Source organism: Columba livia, chromosome 2 (assembly GCF_036013475.1).
Source record: "Columba livia isolate bColLiv1 breed racing homer chromosome 2, bColLiv1.pat.W.v2, whole genome shotgun sequence".
In the NCBI taxonomy this organism is placed as follows: Eukaryota; Metazoa; Chordata; class Aves; order Columbiformes; family Columbidae; genus Columba; species Columba livia.
In genome coordinates this window covers 46,074,730-46,090,605 of record NC_088603.1, presented here as the reverse complement: position 1 = coordinate 46,090,605, position 15,876 = coordinate 46,074,730, and the positions used below count along the sequence as shown (strand labels likewise).

Genomic DNA, 15,876 nt, shown 5'->3' with positions numbered 1-15,876 from the left:
GTTTCTTTTGAGACTCCTCCAACAATCTGAGTCTGTACAATGACACAGAATCGATTCCTGAAAGCACCCAACTAAGTGTTATCAAAAAACCTACTTACAGTAAATAAATAAGAAATCATCAGAAATTAGGAGGAAAGTCCATTAAGATATATTCAATACATTCAGAAGTTCTGACATTTTTATGCTCCCTTTAAATGTTCCATGCTTTAACGGGCATGTGTAACTGAATGAAGCATTATAGAGCTAGACACTGCAGTAGCTGGACCTGATTCAACTAAGGATTCTCTGTTTCCACATTTTTTAAAAATAAAAACATCGTGTTCGTGAAGATGGATAAGCGTGGCATGGAAAGTAAATGTGTGCTACCTAGTAAGTAGAAAGAACTTCAAGAATTGAGTTTATCTATAAAATACAAAGACCTCAAAAATAAACTATACAAATATACACCCATATATATTGACATAATTATGCAATGAAAGCTTAGAAATTATAAAGCTTTAAGGCTATAACGAACAATTTTGTTACAAACAAGAGGAGCAAATTTGTGAAACCTGGCATACACCTTAGCCCTGTCTCTTGTCAGCACAATGATAAAATTTACCTCGGTTCTGAGTAAATACAAGGGTCTTTTCCACAGCAAATGTATTAGCAACTTGTCCAAAGTATGTCACTGGGGAATAGGTAAGTTATATGTATCTTTACCGGTTTTATTATTTGTTAGAAAGCTTGAGAGGTGTGCGTCACTATGGAGATGAGGGTCTGAGATCTTCTATCTACCTCCACTCTGTCTTGCACAAGTAAATTAAAAAGGACTTAGATAAAAGGATAGTAAGATAGGCATGCTGGATAAATTAGTTTGAACAAACCCAGATTCAGGTGAAATGTTGAGTCAGTGTAAAGTCTGCTCCTCTCTCATGTCCTCAATCAGTTAAACAGTTAAGGTTGCAACATAACACCAAACACCAAACTGAGAGATAAGACACAAATACAAAGAAAACATCTACAATGCAAAAAATATGTTCCAAACATTTTTATTTTAAGGATGTGAAGTGTTTACTCACAATTCTTCTCCATGTTTTGCTTTTCTGTCAGAAACCAGATAAACACTTCCAAAGCTTCCATTGCCAAGTTTCCTCTGAATAGCGTATCTTCTTGCAATCATAGCATCTGAGCAAGTAGAATTATATCTGGCAACAGTGGCATGCTTAGCAGTTTCTTGAAATCTCAGCATTTCTCTGTGTAACAGGAACTACACAAATTTCTCTAGAATGTAGCTTTCTAGTCCTTTTTCTCTTCTGTGAATATTCACAGGAAAAACTTGAAACAGAAAAAAAAAGTATTTGTCAGTGTATTATTCTTATTAAAATCTTATTAAAAATCTTATTATTCTTATTAAAATCTTATTAAAATTTAATTCTCCGGCAGTGCTTATATTGCTCAGCTTGCAGCAAAACACAAATTAAGCGGAATCATTAGTTGCTACGATGTGGGCAGCGGACTTGATAAAGAAACTCCAGAAAATGTAGATATGATATAGTCAGCCTTCCTCTAAAACAACCTTAGAGGAATTCACTGAACTGATAACATGAGGGAAATGAAATTCCACACATTAATTTCTTTAAATGTTCAAGTGCTATACCTGTGTTTCACCTGGCAGTTCCCCTAGATAAAGCGCCCTTCCTTATCACCTGTCTTTTTACCACCATGGTGCCTGACACTAAAAATACCTGCATGTCAGGATACAGGTTTCACGAGTTTTGTATATAGTGAAGCATAATCTCCACACATAATTTGAGTTCACTCCCACCAGTAACTACCAAGCTGTTTTCTCTGCTCTTTCATTTGCCCCTCAGATTTCACCATCTGTTTCAGTGCTGACCTCACAGCTTCTGTATGATTCACTACTAATCTCTTCTGCAAATTAAGAGCTTTGTGGCTACCCACAGGTCTAAAAGACTTTCAATAAAAAACAATTCTCCCAAAATGTCTTCAGTTCTCCTTCACTGTAATAATTCTTTCTTGACCCACCTTTCTAACAATTTAACTCTGACTTGAAATTCTTGTCTAATTGAGGTGCTAATTCTGCAAACATAGAGAATGTAAAGGCAAACTGTGGTTTTCTATAACTGAACATGAATTTAGAATAGCTTTGTTTACTCAGGCTTCCTCATACTAAATGATAAAGGGTAGGTGCTTCACTGCACATAACAAAACAATATAGCCTTCATTACCTTGCCTTTATTTAATGCTACCTGCACCATTTGTGCTTGGGGATCCTTTGGAACAAATAGAAACGTTGCAAGATCCTACAATCAGTGCAACTAATTCTATTGTCTATCAGCACTGCCTGCTGCAGTGCAGCGTGCCTACACTGCCTTGGTTCCCCATAGCATTTTAATGTCAATGTGAGCACATCAAAATGCTTTTTTTTTTTGTCGTTTGTTTTGGAAAAGACAAATTGCTTAATTTTCGAAGCTGTATAACTGCTGGTTCCAAGTCACTGTCTTCACTTCCTAATAAATGCAGAGTTTAAATAAAGATTACAAATTTGTATCTTACGACAACTCTGTGTGTGTGTGCGTGTGTGCACATGCGTGCACCGTGTTTAAATACTCATCTGCTGAGCTGCTGTCACATTGTACCAAAGAGCCTGACATTGAAGTGCCACTATATTATGAAACACAGCCAAATTTTAATTACTACAGGCTATCTTAATGATACAAATCGTGTATGTTTTTTAAATAAAAGCACTCCTGAGATTCTGTTTCTGTATTCTCTTTCAGAAAGCAGCAGTGACAAAAATTTTGAAATGCAAATGTGAAGCAAAGAATGTCAGCTAGAAAATTGTTTCTCCTGTAACCCCAAATCTGTCTGAAGAAGCATAAAAGGATCATGTTGAGGTATGGGGGAAAGGAGGTGAGGAAAAGGAACTCCATAAAATATGACATTGCCATTACATATTTTTAATTTACTATTCTATTCTCCTAGGAAGTTGCTGCTTTACAGATGCCTTCATAAATTCCAAATAGAATAGCTTTGAAATACATGACCTTTAGAAATAGCTACGTTACAAGAACTGCTGAGCTATCTGTTCCTTTTTTTCTGGAGAAGAATCACTCAACACTGCTCACCTTCACATTCTCATATTTATTTGGTCCCTAGGAAAATACACCACAATATCACACTTCAGATCAAGTAGCCTAATTGTTGTGCTTTATTTGCAGCCCTGCCTCTTACCTGCTACTCTCAACACTTTGATTTCCTTCTATAGGTAACAATGGTAAGAACTATGATATAACTTTGTGAAATGCTCTGATATCTACTGATGAATAGTGTTATAAGGTAGGGGCCAGTGATTGCCATTCTGGTGCCCCAGGCACAATTTAATGGCACAGAAACGATGGATTGCTGAGCCACTGTATTTGAAAGAAATACCCTGAAAGAGTTAATAGACTCTAGAGCCTGACTGAACCACAAGACTGACTGATTCTTCAAGAAGTATATGAACTGGCAACTTCTCTTACCTCACTCAAACCTTTAGCCCAACATTCCTTGTATTTTTTACCATTGTCCATCTTTTCCCACCGAGCAGGTATTTCCTGAACAACAGAACATCAATTGCTTCATTAAAGCTCAGAACAACTAGAGATATCTCAAAGAAATCAACTCTCCAGCCTCATTTTCCTCAAAAATCACAGTATACTCTATCCGGTAATATTCTGGTAAACAGTCTATGTTCTTAATTTTCTCCGCCCCTTCCAAGCCCCATTCCAGAGCCTGGCAGCCTATTAATGCCAAACTAATGCAATTACATTGTCTGGATCACTTCTATTTTTCCTTCTTCCTTGGCTAGAATCTAAATCTCCTCCCTCTTTTTTGTTGTAAGCGAAAGCAAAGTTATTGTTTAGGGTTTCATAGTTGCACGTAAGTGTGCTAAATACACAGCACTTCCACTTCTTCCCCTGGCCTTCTTTTGCTTAGGTAAGATACTGATTTTAATTTCCTTTATGTAGCCTTCAGGTTTCTTCGGCAATGGCTAACATATTCTGACATTTTCTGCCTCCAGGATAAACCCATCTTTGCCAATCAAGGCCATTTTCCTATTCTATCAGGTTTTCTTTGTACTCCTTAAGAACCCCTGTGCTACATCAATGTTTGCTGCCCCCTACTCCTTCCAGAATTTTTATATTTAAACTGCAAATATTCTCAGTATTTACTACTTTGACATTTTTCCTGCCAATTACTTTACAGACATGCTCCTTTAAACTTATTTTTTTTGGGCGGGGGGAAATGTATTTCTGGGAACACTAGTTTCATTGTTATTTTCTGCAGTATCTTTATAAACTTAGCCAAGTCTAAATTAACATCATCTCAATTGGTTCAGTTTTTTGCTGCTCCCAGAGAACGCGTAAGATTTTATGAGTAGTGTCGGTAGCAAAGGATCCTGCAGGTGGCAGTAAAACAAGGTCAAATGTACTCAGCTATCAAAGAGGCTAATTAATATCAACCTGACACACATTCAGGAAGCAGAGATCCCCTAGGATAACCCCAGAGATGCTATTACATCGTTAATAGACCACGTAATTCCCGCTCCAAGTGCCTGGAGGCACCCATAGGTGTGCAGTGTCCCTGCCTCATCCCCCAGCTACCCTCACACAGACAGGCGAGGGCAGCCTGGCACCATCCGGGCCCCTTTCCTCAGCCCTCCGGGCAAGGCGCTGTTCCCAGGGCCCCTCTGCCCGGCACACTTAGCGGTACGCGATCTCCCACAGACTTCACCCCTCCAGCGCCCGGCCCCACAGGGCTGCCAGGGTGAGAGGAGCGCCGGGGACCACCGTCCCACAGGATCCCCCGGCTCCCCTTGGGACAGCCTAACGTAGGGCGCTGCCAGCCCGGCACGAAAGAGGAAGCGGCCACAACCTCCTACCTCGCCCGGCCTCGGGACCCTAGCCGAGCCGAGCCGCTCGGAGAAGCCGCCCGCCCCGAGCGCTCCGCCAGGCCCGTGTTTGCGGCCCCGTCGCTAGGAGACAGAGAGCTAGTGGGCGGGAAGAGGAAGAGAAGAGTCCTTGATTGGAGGGCTCCACCTGTCGCTCTAGTGTCATTTCCGGCGGCCTGGTGCCGCCATGGGCGTCCAGGGGCTGACGGGCTTCGTGGAGGAGCGCGGGACGTTCTTCACCGAGCTGCGGGTGCGGGACACCAAGCTGGTCATCGACGGGAGCAGCCTCTACCACCGCCTCTGCTTCGCCTCCGCCGCCGACTTCCGCCGCGGCGGCGACTACGACCTCTTCGCGGCGGCCGTGCGCGACTTCTTCGGTAGCCTGCGGGCCTGCCGCGTCGCCCCCTTCGTGGTGCTGGACGGCGGGCGCGGCGCCGAGGACAGGAAGCTGCCCACGCTGCGGAGCCGCGCCGCCGAGCGGCTGCGGGCGGCCCACGGGCTCTCCCGCGGCGAGGGCGGCTGCCTTGTGCCGCTGCTGGCCCGAGAGGCCTTCGTGCAGGCGCTGGGCCGGCTGGGCGTGCCCTTCGTGCAGTGCTTCGCCGAGGCCGACCGGGAGATCGCCGGCCTGGCCAACCGCTGGGGCTGCCCCGTCCTCTCCCTCGACAGCGACTTCTGCGTCTTCGACCTGGCGGGCGGCTACTGCCCGCTGAGCCACTTCCAGTGGCAGAGCGTGTGCGCGGGGGACGGGCCGCAGGGCTGCTACGTGCCCGCCCGCTGCTTCTCCGCGGCCAAGTTCTGCCGGCACTTCGGTCACCCGGACAGGAGGCTGCTCCCGCTCTTCGCCGTCATGAACGGCAACGACTACCTGGACCTGGCCGCCCTCGAGGCGTTCTTCAGCAAGGCGCCCCTGCCGCGGGGCTGCGCGGCGGGCAAGGGCGGCAGGCACGGCCGCCTCCGCGGGCTGCTGGGCTGGCTGGCGCAGTTCGCCGAGCCGGCAGAGGCTGTGGACAGCGTGCTGAAGTACCTTAGGAAACACCAGAGGGAAGAAATAAGGGCGCTTCTGTGCACCGCCATGGAGGACTATGCTCCCTCTGACGCGAATCTCGAGGACTTTTTTCAGAGTGGGAAGTATGAATGCGAGGCTGCCAGGAAAGCAGACCTACCGCAGTGGGTGCGCGATGCTTTGGCGAAAGGTAAGCTGGCCCCCTTCATCAGCGATGCCCTGATACTGAGAAGTACCTTCCTCCATGTTCAGGTGGAGAATATGCAGAGACCTAGTGCACATAGCACAGCTTTGCCCATTCGACAAGTTATCTATGGACTGCTACTGAAAGGGTCGCCCAATACTGAAGCCGCTTCTCCAAGTAAGCAGACCAACGAGCTGCCAGTTGTATGTGAATTTGACAGACTCCAAAAGACACTTAAAAAAACATTCGTTCAAGCAGCAAGCCTACCCGCAGACTTTTGTGATGATCATTTTCTTTTGGACAAGTTAATGGAGGTAAATGGTTGTCACAACAGATCAGTGTTTAACGAGTGACAAAAAATAGCTGGGACTCACGTTTGCCAACTAGTCGCTAAATGTGATACCTGAACTAAGCCACTTCTGTAAATAACTGTTTAATGCAGAGGTACCTACAGGGCTCAGAGCTTGGCCTGTGATACAGGAGAAGCTACAGACATTGCTTTATCTTTGGCCCCACCCCCCAAGTGTACCAAGACAAATGATATGAAGAGTTGGTTGTGTGTTTATATAGTATTGCCTAATTTTTCCATTCTAAGTCTTCTTTCATCTTATTACACTAACGCTTTTATAATTCTAGGAAAGAACTCTGTTTTATGAAATTTAGAAAAGTGTAATTTAAAACTACTATACTTAATTTAGAATTGGTCAAGCTATGGATGTTTCAGAGCACTGTTCTGAAACAAAATCTGACCCATGTTTTTTTTTACCATTTTCACCATTATTTTATGTGTGAATCTTGCAGCTGTCCAGCAATTCTACCTGCCGCAAGTATGTGTCCTGCTAGCATGGGCCCCTGCTGCTTGCGAGACAGAACAGCATCTAAAAAGCAGCTTCCAATCAAAGGAAAGCTGTACTAGGTTAGTTCCAGTCAGCATTAGCAATCCTTTAAATTCTAATGATTAAGACTGTAACTGTTGCTGTGAATGTAAAGTAATCTCCCATTCTCAAAGTTGCATAACTGAGGTTTTGTATGTAGTAATCTGTGAAACATCTGAAAATACAATTCTTGTCTTTTAATACCGCGTATTTAAGCCACATGCTCTCTCCATTCTTGCTTTCGGATCAGCTGTTAACACAACAGTACATGGGGACTGTGCTGTTTGTTTTTATCACTTGCTGGTGGCTATTTCATGTAATAACCAAGCCTGTCACTACTACGACCATTAAATGCTACAGATAGCTATGGATCCAAAGGCCTACGTACAGGTTATTTTATACAGGTTTATTGTTACAGGCCTTTTAAGTGAGCAATATGCAAACACTTAAGAGTTTGAAAAACGATGCTTTGGGATTTTAAGAAGCATTAATGACACCTTAATTTGCCCTCTGTATATATAGGGTTTGTTTAATGAATTTGCTTTTCTGTTACAACAACCCTCCTTACTAAACAATTCAACACAGAAGGTTAGAAGAAGAAAGGTTATTCTGCAGTTAAAGTGCTCTAGGCAAAACTGATTTCAGTTTATCTTCTACTGTGGACATGTCTGCCTAAGAATAGGCAAAACCATTGTAATAGAGGTTCACAAAGCACTCTGATTACAATTAAACAGCATGCTATGATTCTGCTGCATGCATGAAGTTACAGACAGAGTTTGTAACACCACTTTTTAAAAGTTAAACAGCACAAAGATGGAACATGTGCTAGGAATTAATACATCGCACGTGAAAAATGTAAGGTTCATGCTTAAGTTTTCATTGTGATTACAGGTGTTTTCAACGTATCAGGAACAGACATCACCATTACATCTCACAAAGCAAGAGTAACTTCTAAGAGGCACAAAGTGACTTTTTATATATGTATTTATATATTTACCATAGCAAAGTTAATTTTAATGCATTATGGTTACAAGATCTATCAAGTGAGTCAGCTTTAAATAGAAGTTTAAATTAAGTCACCTGATTTGAAGAAGATTCTGAAACCTCTTAAAATCCAACCTCAGGCAATTGTAAAAAATGACTTTTATCCTTCTACCTAGCATTTAATTGTGGTTTTTAAAGCGTAAGTAGTATTTTTAAAATATTTCCTGTTCAAAATATCTGTGAAACTTAAATATTTTTTTATCAAAAACATGAAGGTACTAGCTAGTTTAAACACAAGCTTATTTGCCTTTTGGAAATTGTTCACAGCAAGTAGAGTATCTTACTGTTATTTTTCTACTCTGATTTTTAAATTTATTTTCAGGTTCCCATGTCACATCGTCAGATGCTTTTGCTGGAGACTCTTGGAGTGAAAATGAGTTTCCTAGAATCCATCCCCAGTCACTTACAACTCCCTGTTGCTGTAACATGTTACTGGATACGTTGTTCAGAACCGAAAGTTAAGTTGCATCAATTAAAGGCTTTACTTCTAATGATAGTATCTGGAGAACTGCACAGGATAATGAATGAGCCAGGTATGTCTCCAAATAATACAATTTTAGATGTTCAGCTACTATGAAAATCTATACCATAATTCATTTTTCCTCACTTATGGCAAGTTGTCCAAATTCAAATGAATTAGTAGTGATTTACTCTGTATCATGAGGTGTCACATTCTTTGCCTTGATAGAGAGCAGAGACACAGTGCCAGCCGTCAATTTAACATTTTACATAGGCAAAGCAGTACTTTGCCATCTTCTAAAACATTAATTTGAATTTCTAAATGCTTTCTTTAGGACTAAAACATTAGTTTAGATACAAAAGTTACCATAAAATAAGCTTAGCATACTTACGCATCAAGAGAAAAACAAGTATGAATGCATTCTGATAATTTTTTTTTCTCATAAGTTTTTCTAAAATCCTCTGTACTTAAAAATGGTGGGTTGCACAGGCACCCTTTCTCTGCCTGTGCCTTGCGAGAATCTGAAAGTACTAAATTATCACAGAAATTGTTTTAGTAATATTTATACCTATTAAGAGTTATGGTGGCATTTCTTGTAGGAGTCCTTCATTTGATGGCAATGATTACACATGCCAGGGCTATATAGCTTCTTTAAGTTCTGGTTTATAGAAACTGAACTGACATGGTTGCCACCCACTTCCCAAATGAGTGGGAGTGCGATGGAAATCTTGTCTGGAATTGATCCACTCACAGAACAGTGTAGCAAATTACCTAACAAATAGAATTCTTGACTTCACAACTTCAGATGCTCATGGATATTCATACTTTACTTTTTACTCAATTTTGTGTCTTAAAGATCAGTTTGAGACATTTGAAAACATGACTAATTCTTCCCAAAATAGAACTGGAAGTTTGAAAACCTATGCATTGCAGACACCTTTCCTGCTGTTCACAGCAGAACACTTACTTGCATGTTGCTTTTTATTTATAACCTAGATCCAACAGTTTTATGTGCTGAAGATGACAAAGTTGCACATAATGAATTTCTAAAATGGAAGGAAAAGAACTTGCAAAATCAAGGCTTTGATTTAGATGCTGCACACAGTTTTTGCCAGTGGCAGTGCTGCCTTCAGATGGGATTGTACCTCAACCAGCTACTTGGCACTCCCCTCTCTGAGCCAGACATAAGTCGGTAAGGATGTTTCAGAGATCTGCTTTTCACACAAGCCCCTGATGTAATGTGTTCATATGTTGTTTTATTCTCTGTGTCAGACACCCTTTGCCATTTTTACTACATTCCAGCTCCCTTCTTAAAAGATAATAATATGGGAAAAACAGAGTAGACTAGGTGTCTTTGGATTGTGTATGTAATTAAGATCATGGTTCTTTCCACGAAGCAGCATGTTTCTATACCTGTCCTGCTGAGGTACAATTCTAAATGAGGATTCTCTCCTTCCTTGAGCAGGCTTTACAGTGGGACCCTTGTGCACAGACTGTATCAAGAGCTTAAATCAACACCTTCAGTGGAAAACCTGTTTCATTTATCTCCAAAAATGTCTCAGCTTTATCAGGTTTTGTTAAATATGGTGGAGTCAACTGTATCTCCAGACTTCTTTCAGAAGATGACCAAGACCAAGTCTGAGTCCTGCAAAAAGAAGAAAGCATCTAATAAGAAAAAAAAGGCCAGCAGGTGTGCTGTACCAGAAACTCGGCATTTATGCAATGTTAATAGGTTTGCATCACTTGGAGTGGATGACTGAAAAGGTTATTCCCAAAGTAAATGCCACACAGATGGAAGAAATTAGATTCAAATAGGTGACTGTACTGAAATTTGCTCAGCTCTTTTCACACTAGTTCCTGATTCAATCTTTACCAACAATTCTTGCTTCAGAGATTTTTTTACTTTTTGTAACCAACACTCTTATAAAAGAAGTGCTATATAGAAGTTGTGGTGTTTTGTTTTCCTTTTAAGTTATCAGTCTAATTAAAAATGAGAGGAAAATATTAAGACTACTTTAGAGGAATTTCTTTCCTAAGCATTTATGGTTGGCTGTCCCTCCCTTTCCCTGAACACTTCCAACTTCCTCAAACACAAACTTAATCAGGTTTTTTTGAACACAGTGGTTACAGTCTTACAGACCAGATTAAAATGAAAATTGCCAAGTTTAAAAATATTGTAGAATTGGTCTTCACAGGTAGAGCATTTGTACTTTTGGAGAGAGATACTTAGCTGTTATTGAGCAAAGCTAGTGTAGGCACTGAATTCTACTCAGAAACTTCAGCTTCTGTTTCCCCTGCCTTTGGTGTGTCAGCAAGAGTTCAATGTTTCTGTGCATACACAAAGCTATCACATGGTAGCAAGTGACAGTAGGTTTGCTAATTCAGAGTAATTGTGTAGAATTATCTGCCATTACCAAAATGGCATCCTTTGAGTCAACTACCTTTCTCTAAAGGCTATACCAAAATTAACAGACCTGTTAACATGACCTGATGTACACCAAGTTACTTGACAAACATGGTAATACTAAAAACCAATTTATACAAAAAAAAAATCCTACATGATCAGTATTTCTCAGTGCTTTGTATTAGCTAACTTTCCAGCAATACTAGTCAATTTACATAAATGCTTTTCTTATGAAACTGTTTGGTCTCCAGTTGCCTTCCCCACGCAAAATCTAATTATTACATTTGTTTTTTTTCTCCTCAGGAATCCATAGACGACTTCTTACATTCAGGAAAATCACTATTTCCACCTTTAATCGTTAAAATTTTACCCATTACTTACCAGAATTCAAGCTTGATTCCTGCATCGTATGCTCAGTCCTGGTTGTATCTCGGGTCTGACAATTATTCACATGGAACTAACTCAGTAGATCTTGTAATTTACAGGAAGGGTCTCTGATATACAGCTGAGTCCTGATACTATCATAATATATTCAATGAGAAAATAATAGATTTATAACATCTATTACATTAATGAAAAAACTACTTTTGAAGTAGTTTTCATCTTCCGGTATGAAAACTGCAACTTATTAAACTACCAGCAGATGGCACCTATGCCCAAACATGGAGCAAGTTACTAGCCCTTAACAACCCTTTTCTGAATAGACTTCTATTTGCAGCAGTATGCAAAATCACATTTCCATCAGATAAATTTAAGTTGAAAGGGGTTAAAGTTCTTGATTTTAGTAACCAAAACGTACATCCTTAATCATCCAAATCATCCTCTGATCCATGATGATCCCACGTGATTAATTTCACCAACCTCATAGTTCCTTATGGCTTTTAATCACAAATAGTCACATTTTAAAAGTCTTAGGTATATAAACACATGCATCTTTGATTCCACTTTGTTAGTGCTGTGAGAAGAGAAATCTTAAGTTACTTTGAATTTAATCTCCCACTGGGAAAATGCTGGAGAACTTAAATTCTTGAGACTTGCTGAGCAGCAGTATATTGAATAAGGTAAATCAGAAAGTTAATCCACTTTTGGATTAAAAAGGCTGCTATGACCACATGGTATTTTAAGAATACATTTGGGAGTGCAGGCTTGATGATCAAGGATTACTCTACTGGAACTGTGTTCTCAATGCAGAATTCAGCTGTTCTTTGTTGCTGATAAAATGAAATACACCTCATTGCAAATACCAATCCTATTTATGGAAGAAAATAACTACTGATCCTAGGGTTACTATTCAGAATTTAAATCAAATGTTCCAATTTTTATTTTTGAGTCATTATAGGTTTTCAATCTTCTTTGGGGAAAAGTGAAAAAAAAAAAGCGGGGGGGCTCTTACTAAAACTAAAATTTTCTCTATGCTTTAGTAAGAGCAATAAATTCCTTGGTTGCTATCTATTTTCACCCCACATTAAATGCCTCAACTTTTGTGGAAAAAAAAAATCACACTATTGATTCAATAGTCCTGGAAAAAAATCTCAAAGTTGGTATGAGGTGGCAATGATGAAGAGTGGAGCCCAAAAAATGGCAATGGACTTCAGTCCATGCATTTTTTCATAATGAGATTGGGCTAGATGAATTACTTGTTATTGTTTCATCTTCCACTGGAAAACACAGCAAAACTTAGTTTGACATATTTAAAGTGAATTGCAACCTCACCCTGTGAGAAGACAGAATTAATTGTTCACAAGAGACTGAAATTTCAATTCTTGTCTAGACCGAGATAGTTTAATCCAGAAAGTGAGACTTGTGCTGGGAAAGAAGTACTTCATAACTTTGTTTAAAGACTAGGCAATGACACTGTCAAGCTAAGACAATAAATCAGTGTTCATCTGCACTTCTGTACTTATCTGGATTTCTGGGACTCCACAACACCAAGCAGTCAAATCCTACGGAGAGTATCAACAAGTTAAAATTTAGCATGTGAAAGATATAGTTACCGTACTTTCTCTCAAAACCCAAGTTTGTTCACGAGATTCTTCATCAGTATGCACCGTCACATTTTCTACCATCTGACTTCACTGGAGTCTTAAGAACACTAAATGATAAGCTTTTAAAGTGTTCTGAAATTATACTGACATACAATGCAATAGCACTACAGCCTCACTTGCCAAAGATGAAATTTCAATTCTTGTCTAGACTGAGATAGTTTAATCCAGAAAGTGAGACTTGTGCTTGCAAAGAAGTACTTCATAAACTTTGTTTAAAGACTAGGCAATGACACTGTCAAGCTAAGACAACAAATCAGTGTTCATCTGCACTTCTGTACTCATCTGGATTTCTGGGACTCCACAACACCAAGCAGTCAAATCCTACGGAGAGTATCAACAAGTTAAAACTTTTCAACCTCTGAAAGGCAGAACTGCTGGAAACAAGAAACTTTTGCTTGAAGACATGAAAGCATTTGTGTTACAAGTCAACTTGTTCAGGCCATATCAGCTCAGTGTTTCATGTAACACCCCGAAGGAAGAGGCGAGAGCCATACACTGCAGTTTTTACAGGATTAGAACTCCTGCAAATTGGTACTACAGGTCATGTGCATACTGAGCAGGCCCAGGGTCAGCCTGAGCAATGGGTGAATTGCACACGGAAAGCAGACTCAATGGTGCACCCACTTCCTCACCAATCCTGGGAATTTCCAGGAGGAAAAAAAAAGCCAACAGATTTCTTAGCAGGGAAGTTCATACAGTACTTTCCAAGCTGCCTTGCTTTCCATGAATTCAGATTCTGAGCATGGCAAGTGGGGCAAACTGCACAGGTTAAGTACGGAAACATCCCAGTGCCTGTTTACAACAATTCCTCCTTGACTGTCAAGATGACCATTGTGACAGCACGGCCCAGAGCCAATACCAGTGCTACACAGATGTGTATCCACATTCTTTCAAGCAAGAGAGATACCATTACATCTCCAACTCTCCCTAGAGATCTTGGACATCCTCTTTTCATTATTCCCTAGGTGACTGTTCTTGCATTTCCTCAAGGAATGATGAGTTCTACTCTGATGAGAAGATGCTGGTGACAACAGCTGCAAGTCTATTTTGAGGAAGAACACCGTTTCCAATTAGTGAATATTACAATATTCAGACATTATCATATTTTAAAATACTGTTAATGAATCAAGACACAAAGCTATTATTATGCTTTTCTAGCCACAAAAAGTCATTCTGTAGGTTAACATTTTAAGTTACACTATCAGCAGAAAGTTTATTTTTATGATCAGGATAGAAGGAGGAAGAGGAAGGGAAATCAAGCTGCTCCGAGAGAGGAGTGGGGTTTTTTTGCCATTGGAGTGAGGATTAGTGCATTCATTTTCTAACTAAATACACTACAAATCATTTGAATACCAGTTATAAGCTAAAGTAAAAATGGAACAAGACAAACCAAAGCTTTTATCTAAAATTATATCAAAACAAGCATGCTAATCTGGTGTAAATGCCAGTTCCTTTTAAAACAAAGAGACACCACACTTTTAAGAAAAGCAAACATTTACTTCAAATTGCAGTATAGGCTTTTCAATCACAGAAAGAGAAAAGAAAAACAGTGATCTGACAGCGGTCACATCCTGTGCAAAAAAAACCTTGGGATACAAAAAAACTGTAGCACGAGGTACTTGAGCCGCTTACACATTGCAGAATAAAGTAAATAAATACAGTAGCTAGAATATGGCACTCTTGTGACAGACTCTAAACCCAGTGGAATGCCTCTGAAATATTTCTTATCCTTGTATTAGTAGCAAAGTCCCACCACCATAAAAGTAAAATAGTACAATGTTTTAAATAAAAACAAACTAAAATATTTATATCTAAGAGAAGGATTTTACACAGTTATATCTTTTAAGTGCAGAAAATGGGACTTGGGCTTGGATCTTTCTTTAAATTAACCCCCCCACACATAAAATCCCATTCAATCTCAAAAGTAAATTTATGTTTGAGGAAAAATGTTACCAAAGTTGCATAATTTCATTTGTTACTCCCTCAGCTGGGAGTTAAATTCTAAACAGTCTTGAAACATGAGTGTTCATCATTAGCCAGTGAAACAAAGGACTTGACAAAAGCCCTCAGGATTTATCTTCCAAATATTGTTTTGCTTTCTCCTACAACTTTAGACAGCAATCCCTAAGTTTGCAAACAAAAGAATGCAATATGCATCATACATCGAGAAAAGACGAAGTTGACGAAGAAGAACTTCCACGTTTCTGGATCTTTTCCTTGCTTCTTTCAAACTTCTTTATGATCTCAGTCACTATGCACACAGAGGAAGTGAGTCCCAGAAGAAACAGTAAATCTGGAAAGAGATAATTAACCACGTAAGGCTGAGGGCAGACTTACAAAAGAACAAGATTCACAAGATGTTAAAATTGTCTTCCAATCATGGGGTAAGTTCAGGAGAAATGAAGCAAGACAATAAATTTTTGCCGACCAGAAGATTAATATGAATAGTTTATGCACAAATCATAAGTACGGGCACAAAATGTCACACTTTTAAAGTATTTCATAACCCCATTTTTATTAACATCTATGAAAGAAAAGAACACTAAACAATATAATTAACTTCATACTGAAAAAATAGTTTCCTATGTAAAAACACGTATTTCATGACAATCATTTAACTCCAGAAAAATGTGGAAGTAATAAATGTAAGTCAACAGCATTAAATGTAAGGCAAACAGCATTATGTATCTATAGCTTCTTAAAATTCTTATGTCTATTTATCCTACGACAATACAGTTGATTATTTAATAAAGGATCAAAGATTTCTAAGAGGTGTTTATATTTAGAGAAAAAAATTGCTAAACAGCAAGAGCAACAGTGCTCTAAAAACTTCAATAAATTCTATGCTTCATTTTTGCCTGCATCAGAATGTATATTAAAAAACCTAATATACACAAACACCTAAGAAATTTAAGAATGTACTAA

At 39.7% G+C, this 15,876-nt stretch overlaps 3 protein-coding genes across 25 annotated transcripts in view; 1 reads left to right on the top strand and 2 right to left on the bottom strand.

Moving 5' to 3' along the window:
- NEK11 (NIMA related kinase 11) overlaps positions 1-5,063 on the bottom strand; it is a 92,225-nt gene extending 87,162 nt beyond the window's left edge. For 6 of the 11 annotated variants that reach the window (XR_010470153.1, XM_065051695.1, XM_065051697.1 and 3 more), the window contains exons 1-3: positions 4,928-5,051; positions 3,525-3,599; positions 1,062-1,317 (exon numbers count right to left, since the gene is read on the bottom strand). Coding sequence is in view for 5 of the 11 variants with exons in the window: in XM_065051695.1 (XP_064907767.1) it covers positions 1,062-1,231 (170 nt within the window). In the remaining 6 variants the exon portion in view is untranslated. Of the gene's footprint in view, positions 1-1,061; positions 1,318-3,524; positions 3,600-4,927 lie in introns of those variants that run through there. The other 5 variants (XM_065051700.1, XM_065051704.1, XM_065051696.1 and 2 more) reach the window with 4 other exon arrangements.
- A 60-nt stretch (positions 5,064-5,123) lies between these two features.
- Positions 5,124-15,715, top strand: ASTE1 (asteroid homolog 1). 4 transcript variants are annotated; one of them, XM_065051694.1, is made up of 5 exons: positions 5,124-6,437; positions 8,365-8,575; positions 9,499-9,694; positions 9,968-10,192; positions 11,210-15,715. In XM_065051694.1, exons 1-5 carry the CDS (start codon positions 5,124-5,126, stop codon positions 11,217-11,219), a joined length of 1,956 nt encoding a protein of 651 aa, XP_064907766.1. In that variant the 3' UTR covers positions 11,220-15,715. The 4 variants fall into 4 exon arrangements, with proteins under 4 accessions (XP_064907766.1, XP_064907765.1, XP_005505647.2 ...); XM_065051693.1 differs by having other exon boundaries at positions 9,965-10,192; XM_005505590.3 differs by lacking the exon at positions 11,210-15,715 and having other exon boundaries at positions 9,968-10,447.
- Positions 14,428-15,876, bottom strand: part of ATP2C1 (ATPase secretory pathway Ca2+ transporting 1) — a 71,269-nt gene continuing 69,820 nt past the window's right edge. For all 10 annotated transcript variants that reach the window (XM_065051681.1, XM_065051680.1, XM_065051687.1 and 7 more), the window contains one exon: positions 14,428-15,244. In XM_065051681.1, coding sequence (XP_064907753.1) covers positions 15,108-15,244 — 137 coding nt within the window. In that variant the 3' untranslated portion in view covers positions 14,428-15,107. The remainder of the gene's footprint in view (positions 15,245-15,876) is intronic.